Source organism: Alosa pseudoharengus, unplaced genomic scaffold, assembly GCF_046254945.1.
Source record: "Alosa pseudoharengus isolate Yale_2024_CS ecotype anadromous, Long Island Sound unplaced genomic scaffold, YU_APseudo_1.1 YU_APseudo_1.1_scf_17, whole genome shotgun sequence".
Classification (NCBI taxonomy): Eukaryota; Metazoa; Chordata; class Actinopteri; order Clupeiformes; family Clupeidae; genus Alosa; species Alosa pseudoharengus.
In genome coordinates, this window is record NW_027468640.1 from 29,105,652 (window position 1) to 29,129,705 (window position 24,054).

At 40.0% G+C, this 24,054-nt stretch overlaps 1 protein-coding gene across 2 annotated transcripts; it reads right to left on the reverse strand.

Moving 5' to 3' along the window:
* Window positions 1-2,082: 2,082 nt before the first annotated feature.
* On the reverse strand, window positions 2,083-17,061 carry LOC143128087 (zinc-binding protein A33-like). Of its 2 annotated transcripts, XM_076289757.1 has the most exons (4): window positions 16,880-17,061; window positions 16,504-16,794; window positions 3,631-3,666; window positions 2,083-2,691 (listed from the first exon to the last, which is right to left on the reverse strand). In XM_076289757.1, the coding sequence occupies exons 1-4, from the start codon at window positions 17,034-17,036 to the stop codon at window positions 2,159-2,161; spliced, it is 1,017 nt and encodes a 338-aa protein (XP_076145872.1). In that variant the 5' UTR covers window positions 17,037-17,061; the 3' UTR covers window positions 2,083-2,158. The 2 variants fall into 2 exon arrangements, with proteins under 2 accessions (XP_076145872.1, XP_076145873.1); XM_076289758.1 differs by lacking the exon at window positions 3,631-3,666.
* Window positions 17,062-24,054: the final 6,993 nt, after the last annotated feature.

Consider the following 24,054-nt stretch of genomic DNA (forward strand, 5'->3'; position numbering starts at 1 on the left):
TAGAGTTCAATGACTCTACTGAGTTCTGTCTGTTCTGAGTGATTTCAAATGCTGACGCCTGCTATGTTAAAATGCTGAGAGACAAGACTCTTGGCTTTGCTGACAATGAAAGATTGTGCACACTGTTATGCTCAGTATGAGTATGAGAATAGGCCTTATCTTTATTCAGTCTTGTGAGAAGTCATCAGGATTGTATAGTGTTTTGACATAGTGTTAGAATACTTTATACCATTAATAGGCCTACCATTTTCTCAACAATAACAACATGGGATCCTTGCCTGGCCTGACACAAAAGGCTTTGGACTTGGCTGACTGGGGGCAGGAGTTTGAACTGGCTATAAATGGAGCTAAGACCCAAGGTTAATAGGGCAGGAAGAGCTGCTAACATCCCCTGTCCTCCCTTACCTTTGATTGCTGGACAAAAAATCATTAGAGTCCATACCTTGAAACTTCTTGGAGTTCAGTTTTAATCAGATTTGTACTGGGACGCTCATGTCAAATATATGATTTCTCGAGTCAGACCCAAGATTCATTACCTCAGTGTGGTCTCCCATCTGATGTTTTAAAACAGATCTATCTGAGTTTCATTCGCCCTGTCCTGCCAGCCCAGCCCAGCCCAAAGCTTGACAAAACATGGTGAAAAGAAAAATATTTTTTATTTGTTGCCGTAAAAAGAATGTTTTTTCTTTTCAGACTTTTCATTCTTTCATGAACTCTTCTCTCATATGGCCATGTGGTGGCGTTGCAGGATCATGAAGATCACACAGCAATCAGGATACAGTTTACTTCTATTTGGCTACTTCTATCACACTTCACAAGCTGTTTTGTAAAACAAATAAAACAAACAAACAAAAACGTTCTGCCATGTTATTTGTATGTGGGCCTACATTTGTATATGAAGTTCTAAAGCGCTATGCTTTAAAATCTTTGGCCACTGCTGCTATGGAACACATGTGTACTGGTCTAGGAATCTACAGAGGGATGGATGTTGGGTGCAAAGATGAGGTGGAGGGCCTTGAAGCAGGTGGAGCTGGATCAAGAGAACCTGTGATTTGATTTCCAGAGTCTCCATCATCGGCTGTAAAACACTAAAGTGCTGCACTGCACTTTACAGCTTCTACCTTATTTCTACCTCTGGTCCCTCTAAAGGCTGATTCAGACTGCCTGCATTGCGTGAGCGTGTCAGTTGCATGGCGTGTTTTATTTCGGCTCCCATGTTAACAGGTTAGAGCTGTGCTATATAAATAAACTGACTTGACTTGCACACTGCCTGTGTGACATGCACGTCTCAGCCCCCGCTTTTCATGCGGCACGCAAACGTTGGAAGCGTTTCCATTCAAAAGAAAAAGTGAAGAGATGTTTTAATAGGCAGAGGGGCCGCCGCAGCGTCAGACACATTTCTGGTGTGCAAAGACATAAAAAACGCCACGCAGTCGCCACACAACTGACAAGCAACAGAAGCACCACGTTCAGGCCACACAGACAGTCTGAATCAGCCCTAAGGGCTCCTCCACACTGCCCGCGTGGCGTGAGCGTGTCAGCTTTGTGGCGTGTCATTTTCTGATGATCAATCATGGTCTAAAAGAAAACACAGACACACTCTCTATAATTGTCTAGCATTGTGTGGTTAACAAGATCTCAAGCTTAAAAGGCTGAAGCACTGATGTTGCTACTCTGTGCAACCCTTAATACCCAGTACACTGGAAATGAGTCGGGTCACAACTTAAATAATCATTGTACAATCATGTAAATAAGCAAATACAAATGGATTTATGAAAGCAGTGAGATTAATTTGCATAAGATCAGAATATTTGGGGTTTAGCATTATGAAAAAAGAACTAGTTTATTCTTAAAGACCCCCTCCGGTGAAAATCAAGTTTGTAACCTTCTGTATGATATCTGCTATATTTTACAAGACATATCACAAGCAAAATAAGTAGTCAATGTCATGACCAAGGAATTCTTCTTTGGATTTCTGGTCGACCGTTCATAGCCTCAGTATGCTACAAATATACATATAAACCATTTTAAGGCCATGAGGGGATTTTCCATGAAAAAAGAACCTTCTGAACATACTTTTGAGGAGCAGAGAAGAGTTTTAGGGGGGTAATAAACATCTGGAGTCTGACTTTAATAAAACATCCACCATCATTATACATTAATTGATAGGGCAGATAGAAACTGAGGAGATGATGAGAGGAGAGGAGTTCTTAACTCCATTACTAAAAGGAGAGAAGAATGGGTAAAGTTTCTCAGTGAACTTAACATTATAAGAGTAGAGGAGATACCAACAGTCTGCATCATAAAAGGAGACCAGACCTGCCTCATAATCCACAAACACCCCCACCCTCTGGGGCTTCTCTTTCAGGGAGAGGAAAACAGAGCTTATATACTTAGTCCCATTACGCAGACTCATTGTCCAGTATCCATTCTCAGGGCTCAGAGTTATCTTTCCCTTCCTGGTAATGGACTCTCTGGCCACCCCTAAGGCCCAATCAGTCTTCCCCTTGACCTGAACCTCATAGTAGAATCTGCCTGCAGAAAACCCAGGTTTTCCCAAGACACATGTAGCAGCGAACCTTTCGCTGTTGTCAGGGACATTCTGTTTTGTGTCACCACATCTCACTTGTTTCCCATCAGCAGACAGGATGAGATGGGCATGTGCTGTGTCAGGATCCAGAGTCACATCCACTAAAACAGAAAAAAGATATGACAGCTGAAGAAATGTATTTTGTCTGAAACAGAATGATACATGCTATGAGAAATGTTTTATAGAAAATGTCTGTGACAGGTGTAATATGGTGACGAACCCTGTAGCCTCTACAGGTTCCTCATTATCATCATCAGTCCTGATGTGTGCTATTAAAGACACATTCTGTTGCTGTGAGCCTCTTAGTTTGATAAACCCAAGGTCACTAGGTAGACACATTTAGTTTGGTACCTGATGGCTAATACCTTCAGTGATTTCTAGTGTCGTGACAAGTTATCTCTCGTTGACAAAGACGGACGTGCCTGCCTGTGTCTTCTGTTCAGAACAGAGTGATAGAACAGGTGGACTCTGCTCATAGCCCAATCACATAGCCCAATCACAAGGACAATTCCCCCACAGCATACACTACCTGCCAAAAGTTTGTAAACACCTACTCTTTTATGGGTCTTTCTTTTTCTGATTATTGTAACATTGTAGAACAAAACTGAAACTATGAATTAGCACGGGTGGAGTTATGTATTAAACAAAAAAGAGGAAACAAAACATGTTTTATATTTTAGGCTCTTCAAAGCAGGCAACCTTATGATGACAGCATTGCACACTCTTGGCATTCTCTCAACCACCTTAGTTAGACACTGGGGATGGTTTTCCCTCAGTCCTGAATGAGTTCCCATACATATTGAGTACTTGTTAACTGCTTTTCGTTCACTCATGTTAATCGAGAAGCATTCCAGGTGACTTTTTTAATGAAGCTGGTTATGATGATGCCAATAGTGCACAAAGCAGTCATGAAGGTAAATGGAGGCTATTTTGAAGAATCTAATACATGCAACATATTTAGTTTCTTAACAGAAGAGAACAAAGTATGTTTCATGAGTCAACAACACAAAATGTGATGATTGTGAGAGTTTAAAAAATACCTGCATGACTTTTAATCCTCTTCATGTCATGTGATTCTGTGAATGAATAAGAATAAATTCATGAAGTCAAAGACAAATCTTCGGTTTGATTGAGATAGTTGGATTAGAGAGAGGACAAAGTGCAGAGCAAATAAAATCTATTTTTCAAGTGCATTGGACCAGGGGCAGGATTGTTTTAGAAAGTGGTGAGGACAGAAAATTGGGGAGGCATTGATAATTTTTTAATATCCATTTGGGCCCACAGTTTTTTTCAGGGTAATGTATATACTTACTTTAAAACTCTTACAGTATCTTGGTCATTGTCAGGGAGAAGAATAGGTGAGTGAATGGATGCACAGCTATATGCAGAATGTAAATTTGATGTAAATTCAAAATAGTTTTGCCCAAGTACCAAGAATGAGGCTTACAGGAGTGCTACTTCACTAATGTATCACAGTCAGGTGTTCTTTGAATTCAAGGGCATGTCCAATGCATTACAAATGTTGGATTGACTTGTGAAAGGTGCAGTCAGTGATTGTACACCATTTCAAGCCTATAACATATTCTGTCACATTCAGTGAACATGTCCTGACAACCCACTAGCTACCCATCCTGTGAGTACACTGTAAAAAAAAAAACTGGAAACAAACAAAATCGGGGCAGTCTGTCCTCCAAACAAACACAAAACATTATGTTAAGGCTCAGTCCTACAGCTACAGTACAGTGCTACACTCTGGGGGCATGAACATGGGGGATCACAAACATGCACCCAGAGTGAAGCGCTGTAGCCGCCTGTCTGCTTTAGCTGTTGGAACTAAAACAACTTGATCGAGGTAAAACCGATTGTTTTTGGCGGTTGTTTCGTACCGACACTCGGTGACCTTGAGAATCAGAGATCTATGTGAAAAATCGCCGGATTTCTCCTTTAAATTTGAAAAAGCCTGGTTATTTTGGTTGCTAGATAGAAAACCTTAATAGCACCTGTGAGCTAGTGTTTAACTTTGCACTATGAAGCAGACGCGTTGTCAAGTTGCGTAAACCCAAAATTAAAGGCTTTTTTTATTTAATGTGCCTTTTGGCAAGACTTTTTACACATTCAGAAATCAACAAGTCAAAGTTACTTTTGTTGAAATGATTTTTTTCACCACAGTCCTATCTTATAAAGGCTAAAATACCCAAAGACGTAACTTTTTAAAAAAGTGTTCACTTGTAACCAGGGGCGCAGGAGATATTTTGAAAGTGAGGGGGACCAAATTGTGAACACAAACCCATAGTGAGCCAGATATCGGATTGCCACCTCTGGCCCACTTTCGACCATCATATTTTAAATTTGCCAGAATATTAAGATAATACCATTGATTATTTTCAAACAATTGTTTTCACTACTTGGGCCAATGGTAGAATACTGGTCACTACTTGGGCTAATGGTAGAAAAAAGCAACATGGGATGTTGATATTTTATGAAGCCATGAATGAATCATCATGCCTATGATCCAAACATAGACTACATGATCAAATAGCCTAGTTAGGCCTACTTAAATTGTCTGGTATAAACAAGTGTTGGCTTAACAAGTTACCAGTCCAGAACACACAGAAAATTGCAACAGAAAGTTGCCTTTATAATCACCTATTTGTTCCAACAGCATTTAAACAAAGCATTTATAAAATTGAAAAAAAAAAATACATAAGAAGTAAAATAAAATACTGTTACTGTAGTGACTGTATCACATTATCCCAAGCAGTGTTGCCAACTTAGCGACTTTGTCGCCATATTTAGCGAGATTTCAGACCCCCCAAGCGACTTTTTTTGTACAAAGCGACTAGCGACAAATCTAGCTACTTTTTCTGGCGTTCTTGGAGACTTTTGGAGACTCTGATGTGATGGCATGTAACGTCCCTTTTTACTCTTCTGTGTGAGCAGTGAGTTCGTGCTGTGTGAAAGTCTCATGCCTGTTTCATTTGTGAATTACATCGAGTTCGCCCGAAGCGTTGCCCCATGATTATAAAATGAATGACTGGCCTGTAGTATCAGCCCATGTTATTATACGGAAGCAGATATTCTATAGATCTAACAGCTCAGACAACGTTATTGGAAGGTGCCGCAACTCTATGGCCGCAACTTCGGGTGAGATTACAACCAGAATCAACGAGACGAAAGCAATGACATGATGACAGGGAAACAAGGACACGCAGCATCGTTCAACAACCACACTGAACAAAAGAAAGTAGCCTAGGCTACAACTTCATTCACAAGCAGTTCAAAATCGAACATACAGGTTAGGAAAATATAGCATTCGTTTAGGCTATATAGCCTCAATGTCAATGCAGGACAGACTGTCGGCTGTGGGGGGAAAAATCTGTTGGTCTGTCCTAGTGACATTAAGCCTAAATATATCCAAAATATAGCCAGTAAGGTTAAATTGTGTGTAGCCTATGGTGAAGTTGTAATCAGACTTCAAGCAGTGCAAAGCAGATGGAGCAGTTGGGAATAGGTTGGACTGCTTTTCAGCCACTTGATGCTCATTCTGGTGTAGGCTATGGCGAGATAGTGTAGGCTACAGAAGTGTAAAGTGTCTCAATTAATATACAAGTATAGTAAATGAAATATATTGTAACGATTTGATAGCGAACCACGCAGTTGTCCAATCAAAAGGTTTATTCACTGGGAACGAGTGCAGGGACACAGATAGACACAGAACACAATGCAAACAGGGCAGGTCAAGCACGCACACACACTACACATACAGGGGAGGACGCAGCCTCCCACACAAAAAGGATCACACACGAGGGAGAACTAAAAGGGAAACATGTTACAATAAAGACGCTAACATTACACTTATAACTAAGGAGAATAACGACATAAACCCCCCAAATGTTCGCTCTCGTATCCCAGGATCCCCTGCGCGGGAGAACGCTAACACTGTCTTTTGCGCCGACGTTACAATATTTAAAGTTGACTATTTGAGTAGGACAAAAGCAAACAGGTGTAAAAGGGAGTTAAAGGGCCATCACCGTTTTTTTTTTGGGGGGGGGGGGGGGGGGGTACACGACGTGGTGACGTAATCGATATGCAAATTAGTATCTGACGTCATCTAGCGACATTTAGCGACTTTTGGAGCTGGCTTTAGCTACTTTCCATTTTAAATAGTTGGCAACACTGATCCCAAGCTTCAAAGAGCTCCCCACATCTGTGACAGGCAGACGTGACACCGCTAAATTCTTAGCTTGTTTATACCTCACACTGAACGCATAAGAACGCTAGGCCCATCACTCTGGGGTGTAGTAGCCTACTCTCTGGGATTTATGTACCAAGGTAACTGAAGTATCCAATTTGTGTCTTGAAATTATGTTTGAAATAAATGTCTTAGAACAAAAACGTTGATAGACTTGTATTTTATAGTTAGGCTAGTGAAAACGAGTTGATAAGTAGGCTAGTTGAGTTTGTCATCATAAACATAACAGCTAACGTCATGTTGAGCAGGAGGAGTTGAGCACTAGGCTACCATAAATCCTCAAATTATGTCCGGGATTGATTCTATTTATAGCAGGACAAATAAAGGCAGGTTCCCATATACAAGACGGGGTAACAATTGTCTACCATACCAACAATTGCCATCAGTCCACTAGAAGAGATTGTTTGATTTAAGTCAATGAAATAACCTCTTCTTAATATTTTATTATATGTTATATTGTATTGTATTATGTTGGTTGGATTAATAGCCTACGGTTGGCAAAGAAAAGTCGTTTTCCTACCATGGGTCTCCACACGTTCTCAAGCTCATTCTCTTGCCGCCCCTTTCGAGCTAATTGCCAGAGGCTGAAGCCTACATTTCAACACAATTGTTGCGACTCAAGGCATTCCAGCCTACGAATTTTATTTAAAAAAAAATACTAAATCATGCATAATTAAACAATAACTTAATTTAGGCTACTTGGCTACGCAAAAAGGTTTCCATTACAGCACAACCCCTATTCAATGAAGGGCTGCCTTGTCTTGCAATAAACAGCAGTGGAAATCCCGACACTTTTTCAACTGCATGAAACTTAACAGTGAACCATCAAATATCTTCCAGATTTCAGTGCCCATCAGTCCCAACATTTAGCAATATAATCAAACAGTCCAAAAGTACATTAAATCCCAAACCAAACCGAAAATGCTTTTGATAGCCTACGGGGTAGGCTATGCATGCCGCTCCAAACGAAATGCATGTCTAAAGCCTGCCTCGAACACCAGCCTGCCTCAAATAAAGATGATGATAAATGATTTATGCTAAGCAAGTAGCCTGGATTATTTTATGATTGTTAGTAGACAAACTGGCTTCAGATATCCAACAGAGTGAATATGAGATTGTGCAGTTTTACAGTACTGTAGATGGCTGTGGTTAGTGATGTGATGCTGTTAATAGGGAGTTTTACAGTTAGCGCAAATCCTATATGTTATTATTTATTTAGCGTACCTATAAGGCTTTTTTTCCTTATCAAAAGTGAGGGGGACGACGGATGTCTCTTCAGCATGCGTGGGACATATCCCCCACGTCCTCCGTGCCTCCTGCGCCCCTGCTTGTAACTGATCAAGTAGAGAAAGATGTAAAACTGATTGTTTCCATTTGTTTTCGTACCGACACTCGGGGACCTCGAGAAACGGAGATTTATGTGAAAACTCGCCAGATTTCTCCTTTAAATAGAATTGTTTTTGTGTGCCCATTTGGAAAAAGTCTGTTGAAGTAAATTGAATATTCACTGTACATGTTTACAGTATAGCCTATGTCCTGTTACAATCCTGGCTCAGAGCAAAGTAACAGAGTAGGGAAGGCCACACGCACAGTAGCGATATATATATGTTAGATTTATTAAATGAATCGTACTTAACAGAATGGGTTAAGTAAAGTCAGTAGTGGAGATGGATGTAGAAATAAAAGTGTAAGCACCCAGATAGCAAGAGGCTGGCGGACCACTGTCGGTCCATTGGGGGCATAGCTGGCGGTCCGCTGGCATTTTGCTCATCGGTTCTCTGGCGGTCCGCTGGCAGGTTGCAGACAAATTGCCCAATATTTTGCTATTGGTCATTACACTATTGGTCTAAAATCTTTTTCATTTGTTCAGTTACACTCCATATATCATTTTATTCACTTTTCTTAATATTCATGACAAGTTAAATTTAAAGAGATGGTGGTCCAACGGCGGACCACAAGTGGCACGCCACCGGCAGCATACCACCAGCGGTCCGCTATCTGCCAATCTGATTTTGCTATCTGGGCAATCATAATGCGGTTCAGTGAATAAGCAAAACAAAATCCTAAATGGTGCGGGAGAGACGGAGCAGCGGCAGCCGACAACCCGGTCTTCTCTGAAGAGTTTTTAAAGGCCCAGACCAGGAAGTAATTAGTGCGACTCCATACACCTGCGCCCAGACACAGCACACAGACACAGGAGGAGGAGCCAGGCAAGGCCGTGACAGGCCACTTTTATATTACATGCAGTAGCAGTGTGTTAACACATACATATTCCTTTCATATACTTAAAATGTTTTATATATGAGCTACTTTTCTATGTTTACTGTAATATATTGTGTGGCTGTATCAATATTGTATTAGTAACTGGAATCATCACTTTTGTAGGCAACAACTGTTTTAAAGTAGACCTGTGCTGTCATATTCTTTTGTCAGAGACTCTCAACCCCACAGACCCCCACTGGTATCTCTGGCATGGAGGTGTGAAGCTAGTGCTCAAACTGGCAACCTCTCAAAATAGAGACATATTTCACTTAACACATGAATAAAAAAATGAGGGAATACAGAGCCTGCAAAAAATTCAGATTCAGAGCTTTAACTTCAGTGATCCACTTCCGCAAAGGCAAAGAGGAAAGAATCAGAATGTAAATATGTACATTTGATGGTTGTGCATGTGTCACATGATATCTGTGTCAGGAGAACTCTGTGAGCAATGCAAACGAGCTGTGAATCTGTAGTTAAAATGTATGCCTTGATCAGGTCGCAATTTAAAATGTATACGTTAATATCAATATAGTGGTGGAGACAGATTTAAGTACCGGTAATCAGAAGACCCATGTCCATAAATCCAAACCATAAATTACAGTACGCCCAAGGAGTGGACGTTTGGCACTGACCCAAAAAATTTAAAAGGACTAAACAAAATCAGGGTTCATCGGTCTTGAAACACGGTCACTGGAGAGTTTCAATGAACTAAAAGTCTTTACAATAATCAAAGCTTATACAACACATAACTTGACCCTGTTTTGACCATAACATCTGTAATCCTTTATTTACATTTTACATTTTTTCTGCTTATTTGCTATGTGTTTTTTCCAAATTAAAAGCCTCTCTTTCTTTCTCCATATCACGTCAAAGACATTTTCTGACAACAGTCTATGTCAGTAGACCACTCTTTGTTTTCAAATTATTGTCACTGCTTCTGTCTGGAAGGGGTGGCATCATAAATTACATCTGTAAGGCAAAATTCCCTCACTGCTCCCCGAGCGCCACTGTTGTTGCAGGCAGCTCACTGCGCCGGGATTAGTGTGTGCTTCACCTCACTGTGTGTTCACTGTGTGCTGAGTGTGTTTCACTAATTCACGGATTGGGATAAATGCAGAGACCAAATTTCCCTCACGGGATCAAAAGAGTATATATACTTATACTTATCCCCTCACCAGCGTCACAGAGAGATTCAAGATGAGTGGTATTTCTAGTTTAAGCAATTATACTGTGTATTAACGTAACATATTCATGCGATTTTTCATCAGCGATTTTTGTGTGAGCATATCAGCGAACACCCCTGACCACTTGGTGAGTTTCACGTCTTTGTAAACGAAAGTTTAATGCGTTTTAGGAAGGATTGTTCCAGTGCACCTATGCAGCGTTGTGGAGGAGGGGGGGCGCTACCACAGAAACCGAAAATTCTCAGGACAGCAGCGTGTGTCCAAATTTCAATCTTAAACTTTCTATTTAATCATAAACTATCTGAAAACAGGGCTTAAAGTGTAAAATACCGAACTTGTCCTTTAACCAATAGGATATTTAGAGATAGAAGGTTGGGCTTGTGGAACTATAGGCTCCATGTTCCTCGCTTTAGATTGGGGGGCTGCAAAATGTAGGCTACTAATAAGTAAGAAAGGTCTTATAAGCGTATTAGTTATCCACCTCTTTGTCATATACAGTACACCATTAACAAGCATTAACAAGCTGCTTGTTAACACTCATAAGCTGCACGTGAACTGCTAACAAATATGCTTGTAGTAACTTAAAAGACTGCTTATTAAAACTTACAAGCTGCATGTTAACACTTACAAGCTGCTAAACAAATATGCTTGTAAGTAACTTAAAAGGCTGCTTATTAAGACTTAGGCTAAGCTGCATGTTAACAGTTACTTAATGTAAGCACATGTTATTCTAAAGCGTTACCAGTGTCAGTTATCCAGGAGGGAGCCATCGAAGGACCATGATGGTCCCATGTAATAGTTTTGTGTTCAAAATGTGTTAAATTGTGTGTTTATTGAGTGTGTGTGCTGCATGTCAGTTAGTTTTTGTCTGTGTGTGTTTTTTGTGTGTGTGTTTTGTGTGTATGTAGGTGTGTTTGTATGTGTGGGTGCATGTGTGTGAGTGTGTGTGTGTGTGTGTGTGTATGTGTGTTTTTGTGTTTGTGTGCGTGTCGTGTGTGTGTGCATGTGTGTGCGCATGTGTAGCGTGCTATTCAACCACTTTACCAATAACCTAGCCCATCTGTTACAATAATGCATACAGAACTGGTTCCTTCTTTCAAAATACTGTAGGGGACTATTGAATCACCATAATTTAATAATGTTAACAAACATCAAATGTAAAGTATATACAACCTACTCTTTGCGATAAGTGCCATGGGATCTTTAACAACCTTGGTGAGTCAGGAACTCAATTTAACATTCATGCAAAGGAAAACATCTCCTGCAGTACAGTGTCCCTGTCACTGCAATAGGACATTGGGATTGATATTTGTTTGGTGGCTTTTGGCCACAGGGAAGAGTGCCACCTACTGGACAGCAAACAAACCCCACTTCCAGCAGGAACCTACTCTCCCAAGGAGGTTTCTTATCCAAGTACTAACTAAGCCTGCTTAGCTTCAGTAATTCAGCGAAGTCAGTTTATCTGCTGGTCTGGCTGCTGGCTAAAACAAAAGGTGAAAGGCATATATTATTCTAACTGTCTCACTGAATTGCATTATGCACACGCAATTCTCACTGGTATCTGCTAGACAACAAGTACCAAAACATGATTAGTTCATAGATTGCACATGTAAAATACATTTTATACAACCCCACCCCCATCTCGCCTGTTCATAATTCTGAGAAATTCTTGAATTGTGTGCATGTGTGCGTGTACGTGTTTATGTTTATGTTTATGTTTATGTTTATGTGTGTGTGTGTGTGTGTGTGTGTGTGTGTGGAAGTGCATGTGCTTGTGGGTGTGCCTGTGTGTGTGTGTGTGTGCGTGTGCATGCATGCGTACATATGTCTAGTGTGTGTGTATGTGTCATACGTATGATTACTGTGAATGTATGTGTGTGCGTGTGTATCTGTTTATGCACATGTGTGCATATGGAATGGGTTAACATGGCCCCTGGAGGCAAACATATACAACAAATTGGTCATCCTAGGCCCTACAGTTCTCAAGATATTCACAGAAAACTCTGTTGGTGTACAGTCACTAAATGTACACATAAATTAATTTATTGTATGGCCCCCCATGAACGAAAGTCCACGAAACTTGGCATGCATTCAGAGGGTGTCATAATGCTTTCAATTTCAATTGTGGGGCTATATCTGCACCAAGTTTCGTGCACCCCGGTCTTTCAGTTTTCCGGAAATCCTTGACAGAAAATTGCACATGCGAAAAAGAAAAATATATATTTTTTAAAAATAATAATAATAATAATAATAATAATAATAATAATAATATAATATATATATATATATAAAAATAATAATATATATATATAATTATACACACTGACCAATATGTGCGAAAACAGTGATTAGTATACGGGTATTAGGATAAAATGCACAAAGCTGTGTTTTTCTTATGCTGTGTGTGGTAATATTTCTGCTCTTCCCTGTTTGGAGAGCTTAATTGGGTAATTTGAGCATTTTACTCAAAATAGTTCAACTGTCCTTTTAAAATACAACTTAGTGATAGCATTTGCCATTAACAATGACAGCCATTACACTGTGTCATTCATTGTCCTGTCTGAGTGAGTAGAGGGTGCTCTTAGTCATTGGGTGTCTACAATGTCTTTTTTATATCTGATGTGCAATTTATGTTAAATTGCTTTTTTATTAGTGAATTCATATTTGATAATTGTATGGTTGTAATATAGGCTTTGGCTTTGCATACTGCATTCAAAGGTAGAGATAACTCCAAATCCTGTCTCCTCATCTTTGTGTTTTGACTTTGACTTTGAGTGTTAACAACCACATTTTAGTAGTGAGAGAAACAGTCCAAACACAACTTATGCAACAAAACCCTTCCAGGTGGTCCAGAATGAGGTGGGGCATCTGGTTTACAATCAACCCAAAAGGACACACACAACTCCACTAATCATCAACCTATTTTTAGAGCCTATTTGTGTTCTCTCGTAATACTTTTTGCGTTCCCTCGCATTGTTTTTTGTCTGGTGGTATCAGTTATAGTTGGTGTTGGAATCACCTTTTAAACTCTGTCTTTTCTGTGAAGCACGTAAATGTGCTATATAAATTACATTAACTTACTGACAATCCAAAGAATTCAGAGGGACAGGGTCCAACCAAATAGACAATCTTAACTAGTCAAACACTTAAAAAGAAAACAGTCAAATGAGCAGAAACATATTGTTTGAAAATCCTTAAGAACAGGCAAAAGGTCAATAATCTACTGGTGGAAATATTGCAAAGAAATCAGACTTGAGTTCTTGAAAACAAATGTGTTCTTCAATAATGCACACTGTAAAAAATACAACTTGCCTTTAGTACTGCCAAATAACTTTTCTGACTAAACAGAACTCAAATAATCAAATAGTGAAGTAAAACTCATTATATCAAGTTTTCTCAACTAATTTGGCAAGTTCACCTAACAAACTTAAGAAACTGAGTTGACTCAACTTGTATAATTAAGTATCTAGTAAGAGAGAAGTTTCCCAAAGTTCACTGAACTTCTTAGTCAAGTTGGCGCAAGCGCATTGTTTCCTAACGTATCAAGGCGACCTGCGGCATTGCACGCTTGTCAGGAGGACAGAAGCCTTCCCTAACCGTTACCTGTATGCAGCTGAGCAGATGACCAGACAACATCATTGTCAAAGGTAAGTAAGACATTTCATTTTATCCAACATCCCATTGTTATGATAGTCAGCCTTTCTCGGTATCGTGTTGCTCTAGCTAAGCTGATCTAAATGCCCACATTCCGTTAGCAACTGTCACTAGCTAGCTAACGTTAGTGATATCTAGTTATGACTGTGAATGGTAGAAGCTTGCAATGTTCTGGGAAGACATAACAGGTAATGCTGAACCAGGATGTTCCTAAAACATTCACTTTCAGGAACAACTTCGTGTAAAATGGATGTCAGCAAGGAAGGTTCTTGGAAATAGTGTGGTGTTGTTGAAATAGTAGCTAGCTATTAGGCTAGGCTAGCCTACTAGCTAATCTTAGTGGCTACATTCCACAACTAGTGATAGCCGTACAGCTGCAAGGCAATGCAATAGTATAATTGTCTGGTTAGCGATTTCCCTGTTTTGCTTAAAACATGTTTGTTCCTCAAATATTCCCCTTTATAGAAAGACCTTTGTATGTGTCAGATGCCAGCGAGGATAGCTAGCTCACTGGAGTAAGCTAAACCCTGATTAAACCTCACTCCCGCCCAAAGTTTTTAGCAATGTTTTGCAACTGCTGCCACCCCATCTGCTGAGCGCTGCATATAGGTTGAAAAAATTAAATGGCAATGTAATTTTTAATGCAACATATGTCAATAGAATGCAGCGCACATAAAACAATGGCAACTTGTGGAAATAATTATGACACTGAAGTTAGCCCCACATTCATCCAGCCCCACATTCGCCGATCGCGCTCCCTTAAAATATGCTCGTTCGGAGCCAATAAATGGACAAGTTATAGCTTCATCACTACGTAAATGTCCTCCAAGATGTTTAAAAAAGTCTACTGCACTGCAAACCTGACTAACATATGAAAACATTTTCTACTCTTGTTTGTTGTTACAGACTCTTCTGTTGCTTTGCAATGTAAGCAGTGTCCATGTAGAGACCCTCCTGACCCATTACAGGCTTCACGGTCACCAGGGAAAAAGCTGGCCCTGCCTCTCAGTGTGTGTATCTTTAAGACTTCAGGTACCTTACATTTTAATTTGGCACGGTACCATGCAAATGGCAAATCACCTCAGGTCAAAACTACATTTAGTGGTCAATATTGTGCATTCCAATGTGATTGTAGTGCAGTGGACATCTTGGAGGACATTTAGTGGTGAAGCTATAACTTGTAAGTGAGGATAGGAGCAGGCTTCACTCAATGTGTCTACTTTTAAACTTAAAAGTGCTGGCCTGGATAGTTACATAAAGTAAAGTAGGAGAGAGGCCGCACTATGCATATATACACTTTTATTTGCACATACGCGTTTCGGCGTGTGCCTTCGTCAGTGTGCTGCTGTGCACACCGAAGAAGGCACACACCGAAACGTGTATGTGCAAATAAAAGTGTATATATGCATAGTGCGGCCATTGACCATTGTCTTTTAATTTATTTTTTGCAAATTTAGTGATGTAGTTCTGTGCTTTTCCACCAAGGATACAGATGCTGAGGAGGACTACTAGAGGCATGAAAATAGGAATCTTGACCGTCATTGAAGACGACCTCGTCATGAAAGCACCGGACACTGTCACCAATATCGCCATCGCCCTGGAAGAGACTGTTCTACAGGACATCAAGGATCTTCCATCTGCACTGGCCTACCTATTCGGACTCCTGCATGGCATTAATATGTTACCCGAAAGAACTGAAATATACGTTCGAGGTGTTGCAAAAGATTTTCCTGGGCCTTGATGCTGGCAGTTGTTCTGCAAGAATGCAGTCTTTCAAGATGAAGCTGCATGCCCTTGGGGATTTAACATACAGTAGGGGTGCCAATACTTATGAACCCCTGCATTTTAAGAAAGAACATTTATTTATTTATGATACATTATTCATTCACAAAGAAAATTGGTGTCCTTAAAGGTTGGATATTGGACATTGTTTTACTTAAGGCATTAAGATCAATTTTATATTCCTCTTTTTAGTCAACTTTAGCAGAGGTGCCAATAATTCCGGAGGGTGTTCAAACTGGCTGAAAATAAAAAACATTGTTTGATCTATTTGGATTTTTGAGTTGTTATTTAGACTTGCTTTTGGTTAGAGTCAATATATTGGTTGGCATTAATATATGTTTTCAAGTTGGGAACATTTGTTGATTTAACTTGATTATTTAAGTTTTTCACTGTCAAGTAGAACTTGCTCAAAAAAGCTAGTGAAATGTGTTGACTTGTTTTTTTAAGTTGGAAGCACTTTTGATTCAACTTGAATTTTTGAGTTGCCAACCTAATGTAAGTCCACCTTACTTACAATACTGAGTTGGCATTACTAGATATTTCAAATTAAAAGCATTTTATTCAACTTGAATTTTTGAGTTGCTAACCTACTGTAAGTCCACCTTACTCACAATACTAAGTTGGCATTACTAGATATTTCAAGTTGGGAGCATTTGTTGATTTAACTTGATTATTTGAGTTATTCACTGTCAAGTTGAAATTACTCAAAAAAGCTAGTGAAATGTGTTGACTTGTTTTTTTAAGTAAACACAGAGAGTTTTTTTTTACAGTGCACTCACCGAGTTTGCGAAGACGCGACTGTAGTTCATCTCGCTCGCCAGCCATGGCACTAATGGTTTCTAGCAGAGAATTCTCAGAGCTCAGCATGATGTTTCTTTCCTGTAACTGTTTATTCTCTCTAGTCAAATTGATATTAAGGGTCTCTAACTGGTCTTTCTCTTCAGTCAGGTTGTTGTACCTAAGCTGTAACTGTCTTGCCTCCTCAGTTCTGATGAACAGCCCTATGATGATGACAGTCAAAAGGAGAACACACAGCAGCCCAAGAAACACCACAGCCAGCTTGTAGGGACCTGAGGAGAACATCACATATGAGAATACTTTGCGTAGAACAATAGAATATAAAGGGACTTGCAGAACAATGTAATGTATACTTACGATGATTATGACCTCCTGAACTATCCTGGACTTGGTTTTGGTTAATTCTTTGCTGAGACCTTTTCGGAACTGCATTCATATATATATTTTCTGTTTTGTTGCCAGTTCTTATTTTAATATTGGAAGAATCTGGATCTTCATAAATGTCGTCAGACATGTTCGGTTCTCTCTATCTGGTCAGTGTGTGGAGTGTGAACCTGCTGGTCTGGACCAGTAAAGAGTGAGTGTTTAACTGTGCTGCAGTGCATGTCAAATATCTAAAGAGGAAGTCACGAGTGAGGTGTAGAGCCTACGTGTACACTTCTTATTACACAATCAACTTTCATCAGGCAATTTCAATTACAATTGTAGATTCTTACTCTGTAGCTCATGCACTCAGCTTGAGCTTTTCTAGCATTTTACCCAACATGGACCCAATAGTGAGCACGCGTGCCTAGTCAAAGATAATGTTGTATCAAATGATGCACCTACACACTAGTAATAATAATGTCACTCAACCTTTAGATTTCAGAAGAATGTTTCACTTTTTATTATTATGAAAAGGACCAGAGTGCTGCCGCTCCCACCACATGCATTACGCACTGTGTAGGAGACCAAATGATAGAGGGTGCACCCAGATTTATCCAATAAGAAGCTTTACTGCAAACTGCGTTTCACTCTTCCTTGATAACGTTTAAAATGTCAAAATGTACTAACAGCATGTTACATGCAAGGATTATACGGTTACACTTTACTTGACAGTGTCGACATAAGAGTGACATGACACGGTCATGAAAGTGTCATAAACAAGTCATAAACGTTTATGACAACGCTTCTGTTATTAAGTGAAGTTAATGAACAGCAGTCTCACATAGGTGTTGCTATTGTCAAGGTGGGACAGGGCAGAGTGAAGTGCCGTAGAGATGGCATCATCTGTGCTCCTGTTCTGACGGTAGGCGAATTGAAAGGGTTCCAGGTAGGGTGGTAAGCTGATCTTGAGGTGGGCCAGGACCAGCCTCTCGAAGCACTTCATGATGATGGGGGTGAGTGCAACTGGAGAGAAGTCATTAAGGCTTGTTGCAGTGGAGTGTTTGGCACCAGCACAATGGAAGTGGTTTTAAATCACGCCGGGACAGCTGTCTGGGATAGTGACAGTTTAATATGTTAACTGCACAACACAGGCCCTGAGTACAAGTCCGGGGATACCATGTGGGTCATGGGACTGATTCTCATCACAAAGATACAGTAGCACGTGCATATCACGTGAATCTGCAGGGCCTGCACTATCCAATGGTGCTGGTTGATAAATGGTTTGCATGATAAATAACATCACATTTGTCATATTTACATTCCATTCCTTTCCTCTTTGTCATTGTGTGTGTGTGAGGAGTGGACCACTGAAGTAAAAGCTCTGAGTTAGTTACTCTACTATGTTTGCATACTCTGTACTGCCCCGTTTTTTAAATGTGTTGACTCTTTTTAGAGAGGTTGCTAGTTTGTGTTCTACATACGCGCTTCCATGAAGTGGGTCGCGGAACCGTTCTGGGTGGGTTGCAGAGCTTGTGGTAAAAAAAAAAAGAAATCGCCCATTTAAAATGTTACCTTATCAGATCCAGAGCCGGACAGTAAGAGTACATTTACTTGAGTACAGTACTTGAGTACAATTCTGAGGGATCTGTACTTTACTCGAGTATCATTTTTGGGGAGTACTCATGACTTTACTCAAGTACATTTGAGAGGCAAATATTGTACTCTTTACTCCACTACAATTCTATCCATAACCGTGAGTACCCGTTACTTCTAAAAAAAAAGGAAAAAAGAAAAATTTCGGAGACCCTCAATTTGTTGTTTCCAAACGTGATTGGATTGTGCAGGCGCCACTGATTGGGACAGCCTATCAGCAATCACCTTCAGCTTTCCACCAAAGTCAACTCCATGGTCAGATTTAGATAAGCGACGAAACCATGGACGAAACAATGGATGAAGACGCAGCAGGTCCATCCCAGGAATGTGTCAACCTGTGGCCCCACCTCGCTAGACTATTTTAATTTTCTGAACAAGTTAATGATAGTTTTCGCTTCAAGTGTTTTAATTACAAAATAGTATTTTGTATTTAAAAATACGTATTTTAAATTCATGTATTAGCAATACTGCCCATCCATGGCAACATGGTAAAAAGATGAAAATTACTTGATTTTACTTTCAATTCCTTTTACATTCTCCAAGGTATTAACATTAAAAACTCTATGTAGGACGATTCTGTACATAAATGTAAGCACTGTGGCAGTAGTAATGCAATATTTAGAAAATGTAGGCTACTTTTGTACTCGTGATACTCAAGTACTTTTAAAAACAAGTACAACAAAATACTCAAGAACTTTTACTTAAGTAGACATCTGACTGTTGTACTTTTACTTGTACTTGAGTAAAATTTAGCAAAGGGTATCTGTACTTTTACTCAAGTAATGAAGCTGTGTACTCTGTCCGCCTCTGATCAGATCTAATATTGGACCTTTATTTTGATAGACCTTACTTGTATGTCAGTCATTGCCATGGACAAAGAAAATGTTTATGTGACAGGTAGTAGGATGGATTCACTGAAATTGAGACGAAATGGTACAGAAACCCTAGTGTGCAAGCACCCGACTCTGTCAGACAAATCTGTCGAGTACTTTGAAAGGTGACATCAAGAGTTGAATACTTCACAAATGTAATGCCAAACATCAGCATGTTCCAAACAAGTAGGCTTACAGGTATTTCACGTGTCTTACCAGCTCACCATACCTGTTGGCTTGATCGCTAAAAAAATATATGGGTCGCGACTTTATGAACATGGGAAATTGTGGGTCCCAAAGCCAGACCAGTTAAACGAACACACCACCCAATGTCAGTAGTAATATATGTTCTTACCTTAACTTTCACGAGTTGAGTCATACCTCTCCCGTGTCGGTACTTGCACTCAAACGCTCTGGTGCACAGCGCGAATGTGTTAGCATGTTGCTTTGCTAGCGGGCTCAGACGTAGCCATAGAGGGAGGAAGATAGCAGTAATCTGTGACCGTGTGCTAGCTTCTATAACTACCATGTATTTTTTTGTATTACAGGTTACCAAATAAATGGATAGAACCAGAGGCAGTTACAAACAGTCAATAGTTTATTTAATCTCTTTGCTTGTATTTGGCAGGGGTAACAAGATATAGATTTATCGACATACAGTACATCATGACAAGGGACAAGAAAACAAAACACCTAACATAGGCCCAGAGGACCAACCCAAGTAATTAGTCGTACTGCTAAGATACAACTGACAAATCTTCAGCCATACGTGATTACTAGTATACTCATGCACACTAGTGTAGCACTGCAAGCTGCAAAACGCCCAAGTTAAATCACACGTTGATATCAAGAGAAATCACACAAGGAACAAACTTTGTATCGAAACTCAATCATTAAGAGAGTGTTTACACCGCAAGCTTTTAAGGGCAGAATAATGCCAGCTATAACCTCACAATAGAGCTATCCCTGGGTTAGGCCCACAAGACAAGGACAAGGGGATAGGCCCAACAAGGAGCCAACACAGGAGAACAGACATAAACAAACACCACGAGACACGTGGCTTCAGCTACCTTGGTATATAAACCAAAACAACAACCAAAAGAAATAAACAGAGGAAAACAGTGGTCAGACTACGAATGATGATTGTTGTAGATCTACAACAGAGATTGTTCACATTAGCAGATATTGCACATTTTCCCAGATATACTATAAATACATAATTCCTTTAAACCAGTAAGACTGTTCACATTAGCAGGTATTGCACATTTTCCCTAATATACTATAAATACCTTACCCCTTTAAATCATTAAGACTATCCCCATTAACAAGTATTGCACATTTTCCCAGATACATTATAAATACATCATTCCTTTAATGCTCACAAAAATACAACATTGAGAATAACAACTACAGAATAAGCATTAGCTAGTTAAAATAGGACAGTAGCCCATTGACCACATGAACACAATAAGGATTAGTACAGCAGTGAACTGCCTACCTTGGCTGTGACCGCCGTACAATACCACCGTTTCCAGAAGGAAATTGGAATGGAAGAGGACCCACGTTAACTGCTCATCCCTTGTTACTCCCAATAGCAGGAAAGACTTTACATGTAGGCCTACGGGTCTCGCACCGCCACAGTGAAACGAGCGAGGGGCTCCTAATGCCCAATGTAAAGTTTGACAGTCTCAAATAGCGTGCCCTCCCCGGCTTATGTCTTACTCCGACCAGCGACAGCAACGTGCAACTCAAACAATTCCCGGGAGCATTTCCTGGTTTATCAAAACGGATGTTACAGACTCATTAATCCTCATCTCATGCACCTGTAGGTGTCAGCCAGCGAACGTCTACGTGGGCTGACCCTATCACAAATCAAACACATCCACGTTATCCCTACTTAAATACAGTTACACGAGTAGTTGATAAAAATGTGTAAGGTCACACAACATGAACCATGGCGATTTTCCAAGTTATTCAGATAATCAGTTTCTTCGGAGAATAAAGGAAAACAGTAACAAACCGCAAAATTCAACTGAGAACTAGTGAAATAGGCCAAATGCATTTAACGATCACAGAGGTTGTGGCAATTTCTTGACAAGATCCTCTCTCAGTAGCACAGCCTCATCCTTCTCTTTGAAAGTAAATGTTGGCCTTGGGTCAGATCCATCAGTTGTATGATTTATTTTAAGGAATCTTGCTCAGTTTCACCCATTTCTACCACTGTCCTGCATGGCCTGCATTCCTTCCCATGCACACTGTATTATAAAGTGGAGGCTACATGTACTCTGGTACTCTGACTGTCGACCAGACTCTGAAATGGAAGACACTTGAGGGGGGGGGGGGTTGACAGTAAAAATGTCAACGTTAGCTTTACACACTGTTAACAGAATTAAACAGTGTGATACTTAATGTGATTGGAAAGGAAAATTGCATAATGTAGATAACGTCCATACTCTCATATGAGTTACGGCTTGAACACATTGCCTGTGTTGTGTGTAACGGTTCCGTTGCGTGTTGATTTTTATTTTGGTGCTCAGGTTAACAGGTTACAGCAGCCACCCTGCCACCGTCATATGTGCATCTCTAACCAGGCTGCAACCGCGACCCAGCTACCAGTAGATAATAATAATTTGTGTTCTAAAATGGAAAGAACATGTGTGACTGCTGACCAGACTCTGAAAAGGAGGACACATGTGGCTAAAAGTCAGGTCAAATGGGCCTTTAGACTTTTACACACCGTTAACAGTATTAATCAGTGTGATACTAAGTGGGATTGGAAAAGAAAATTGCCTAATGTAAGATAACATCTACTCTCATATGAGTTTTATTTTTCATCTTTATGTACAGTAGGTCTAGTTTATCGGCTACTATGTTTGTAAGATGTGTTGAAATGTTGCAAGGATAATCAAAAGAGGAAGTCATTATGGCCCAGGGCCAAGGTGACAGGATGGTTGAAAAAACATTACTGTTGGCAGTGTATATTTAACTATGGTGTATCCATGTCCAAAAAAGGAATTTATTACTAATCACTCACTGCTAAAAACTTTAAAACACAAAGCTTTCATGCTGCACCTGCAGCACTTGTTCACTGTGTGGAGAGAGTTTGTCACATGACCATATCTGCATAAAGTACTCCATCTTTCTGGGGTATCCTAACTGGGTGTGGCATGCTCCGAGCAGTCGCAAACTAACATAACACCCTAGCTCAGGGAAGAAGAACAGGTCCAGAGGACATGTCACCCTGCTCTATGCAGGAGGGGTGACTGAGGCTTTGAGCAGGAAAATGCGCAACCTTGGCATCACCTCCCATGCCACGCCCCACACCATCATCCGGAAGAGGCTCAGGTCCCCAAAGGATAAAGATTCCGTCTCTGACCTCTGTGGGGTCGTATATCACTTGGAATGTAGCGTCTGTGAACATCACTATTTTGGTGAGACTGAACGGCCCTTCAGGAGGAGGCTGACCGAACGCCAACATGACTACTCTGTCGGGCACCACTTGGCACACACAGGACACCATCTATCAAAGGAGAAGATCCTGGAAAGAGACAGTTGCGGAGTAAAGGAGACCATTCACATCAGGGCCTGCAGTCCCTCCCTAAACCAAGATTACCTCCCAAGAGTGTACAACTAGCTTCTGTCACATGACCACTCAGGCCCTCATTGGTAACATAGTGGTCATGTGACAAACTCTCTCCACACAGTGAACAAGCGCTGCATGTGCAGCATGAAAGCTTTGTGTTTTAAAGTTTTTAGCAGTGAGTAATTGGTAATAAATTCCTTTTTTTGAACAACATTACTGTGCCTTGTTGCTTACAGTTTGCCATTTGAATTACAAAAATAATTATGTATGATCACATATGTCAATGGCATTCCACACATTTCAGAAAATAAGCCTCATGGTCCTGTGTGTGTGTGTGTGTGTGTGTGTGTGTGTTTGTGTGTGTGTGTGAACATGTTTTTTATATCCTTGTTCACAATTTATTCTAAAGTGAACATTATAGCAAAAAGTACCTTGCAATACAAAAATAACAGCCAGAATAAGTAAAACAATAATGCTGAGCAATATGTGACTCTAATTACTGTAACTTATCTTTCGACATAATGAAGGCAACAAACAACAATAACAGAAAAAAAATCTAAATTCAGTTCTGTTTTTGTTTCAATACAAAAATGAAAGAAATAGCAGCTACTTTGATGGAAGTTAACATGTCAACCAGCCAGCAGCGGGTATCAAGACTGCAATTCCACTTTAATCTACAGCTGGCGCTGTGACAAATACAATGCAAGTCAATGGAAGAGTGCCGTTGTGAAGGTAACAGAGCATTCAAGACTCTGATCTCCAAGGCAACTACCTTTTGCTTACAGGAATATTGTTGATTCTCCATGACACCATTATGGTTATGGTTATGCTTATGGTTATGGGATTTGGCAGACACTTTTGTCCAAAGTAACTTACAAATAAAAACAGTGAACATTTTTATGTTAAGAAGGTAAGACTACATTAAGGAGAATAGCAATAATAAACATTGATGTCAATGCAATCATTGGACTAATGAAAAAAAAAATACTATAATATACAAACCATAACTCATAAGAAATGCTTAATTAAGGAACAGAGGAAAAAAATCTTGGATTTGA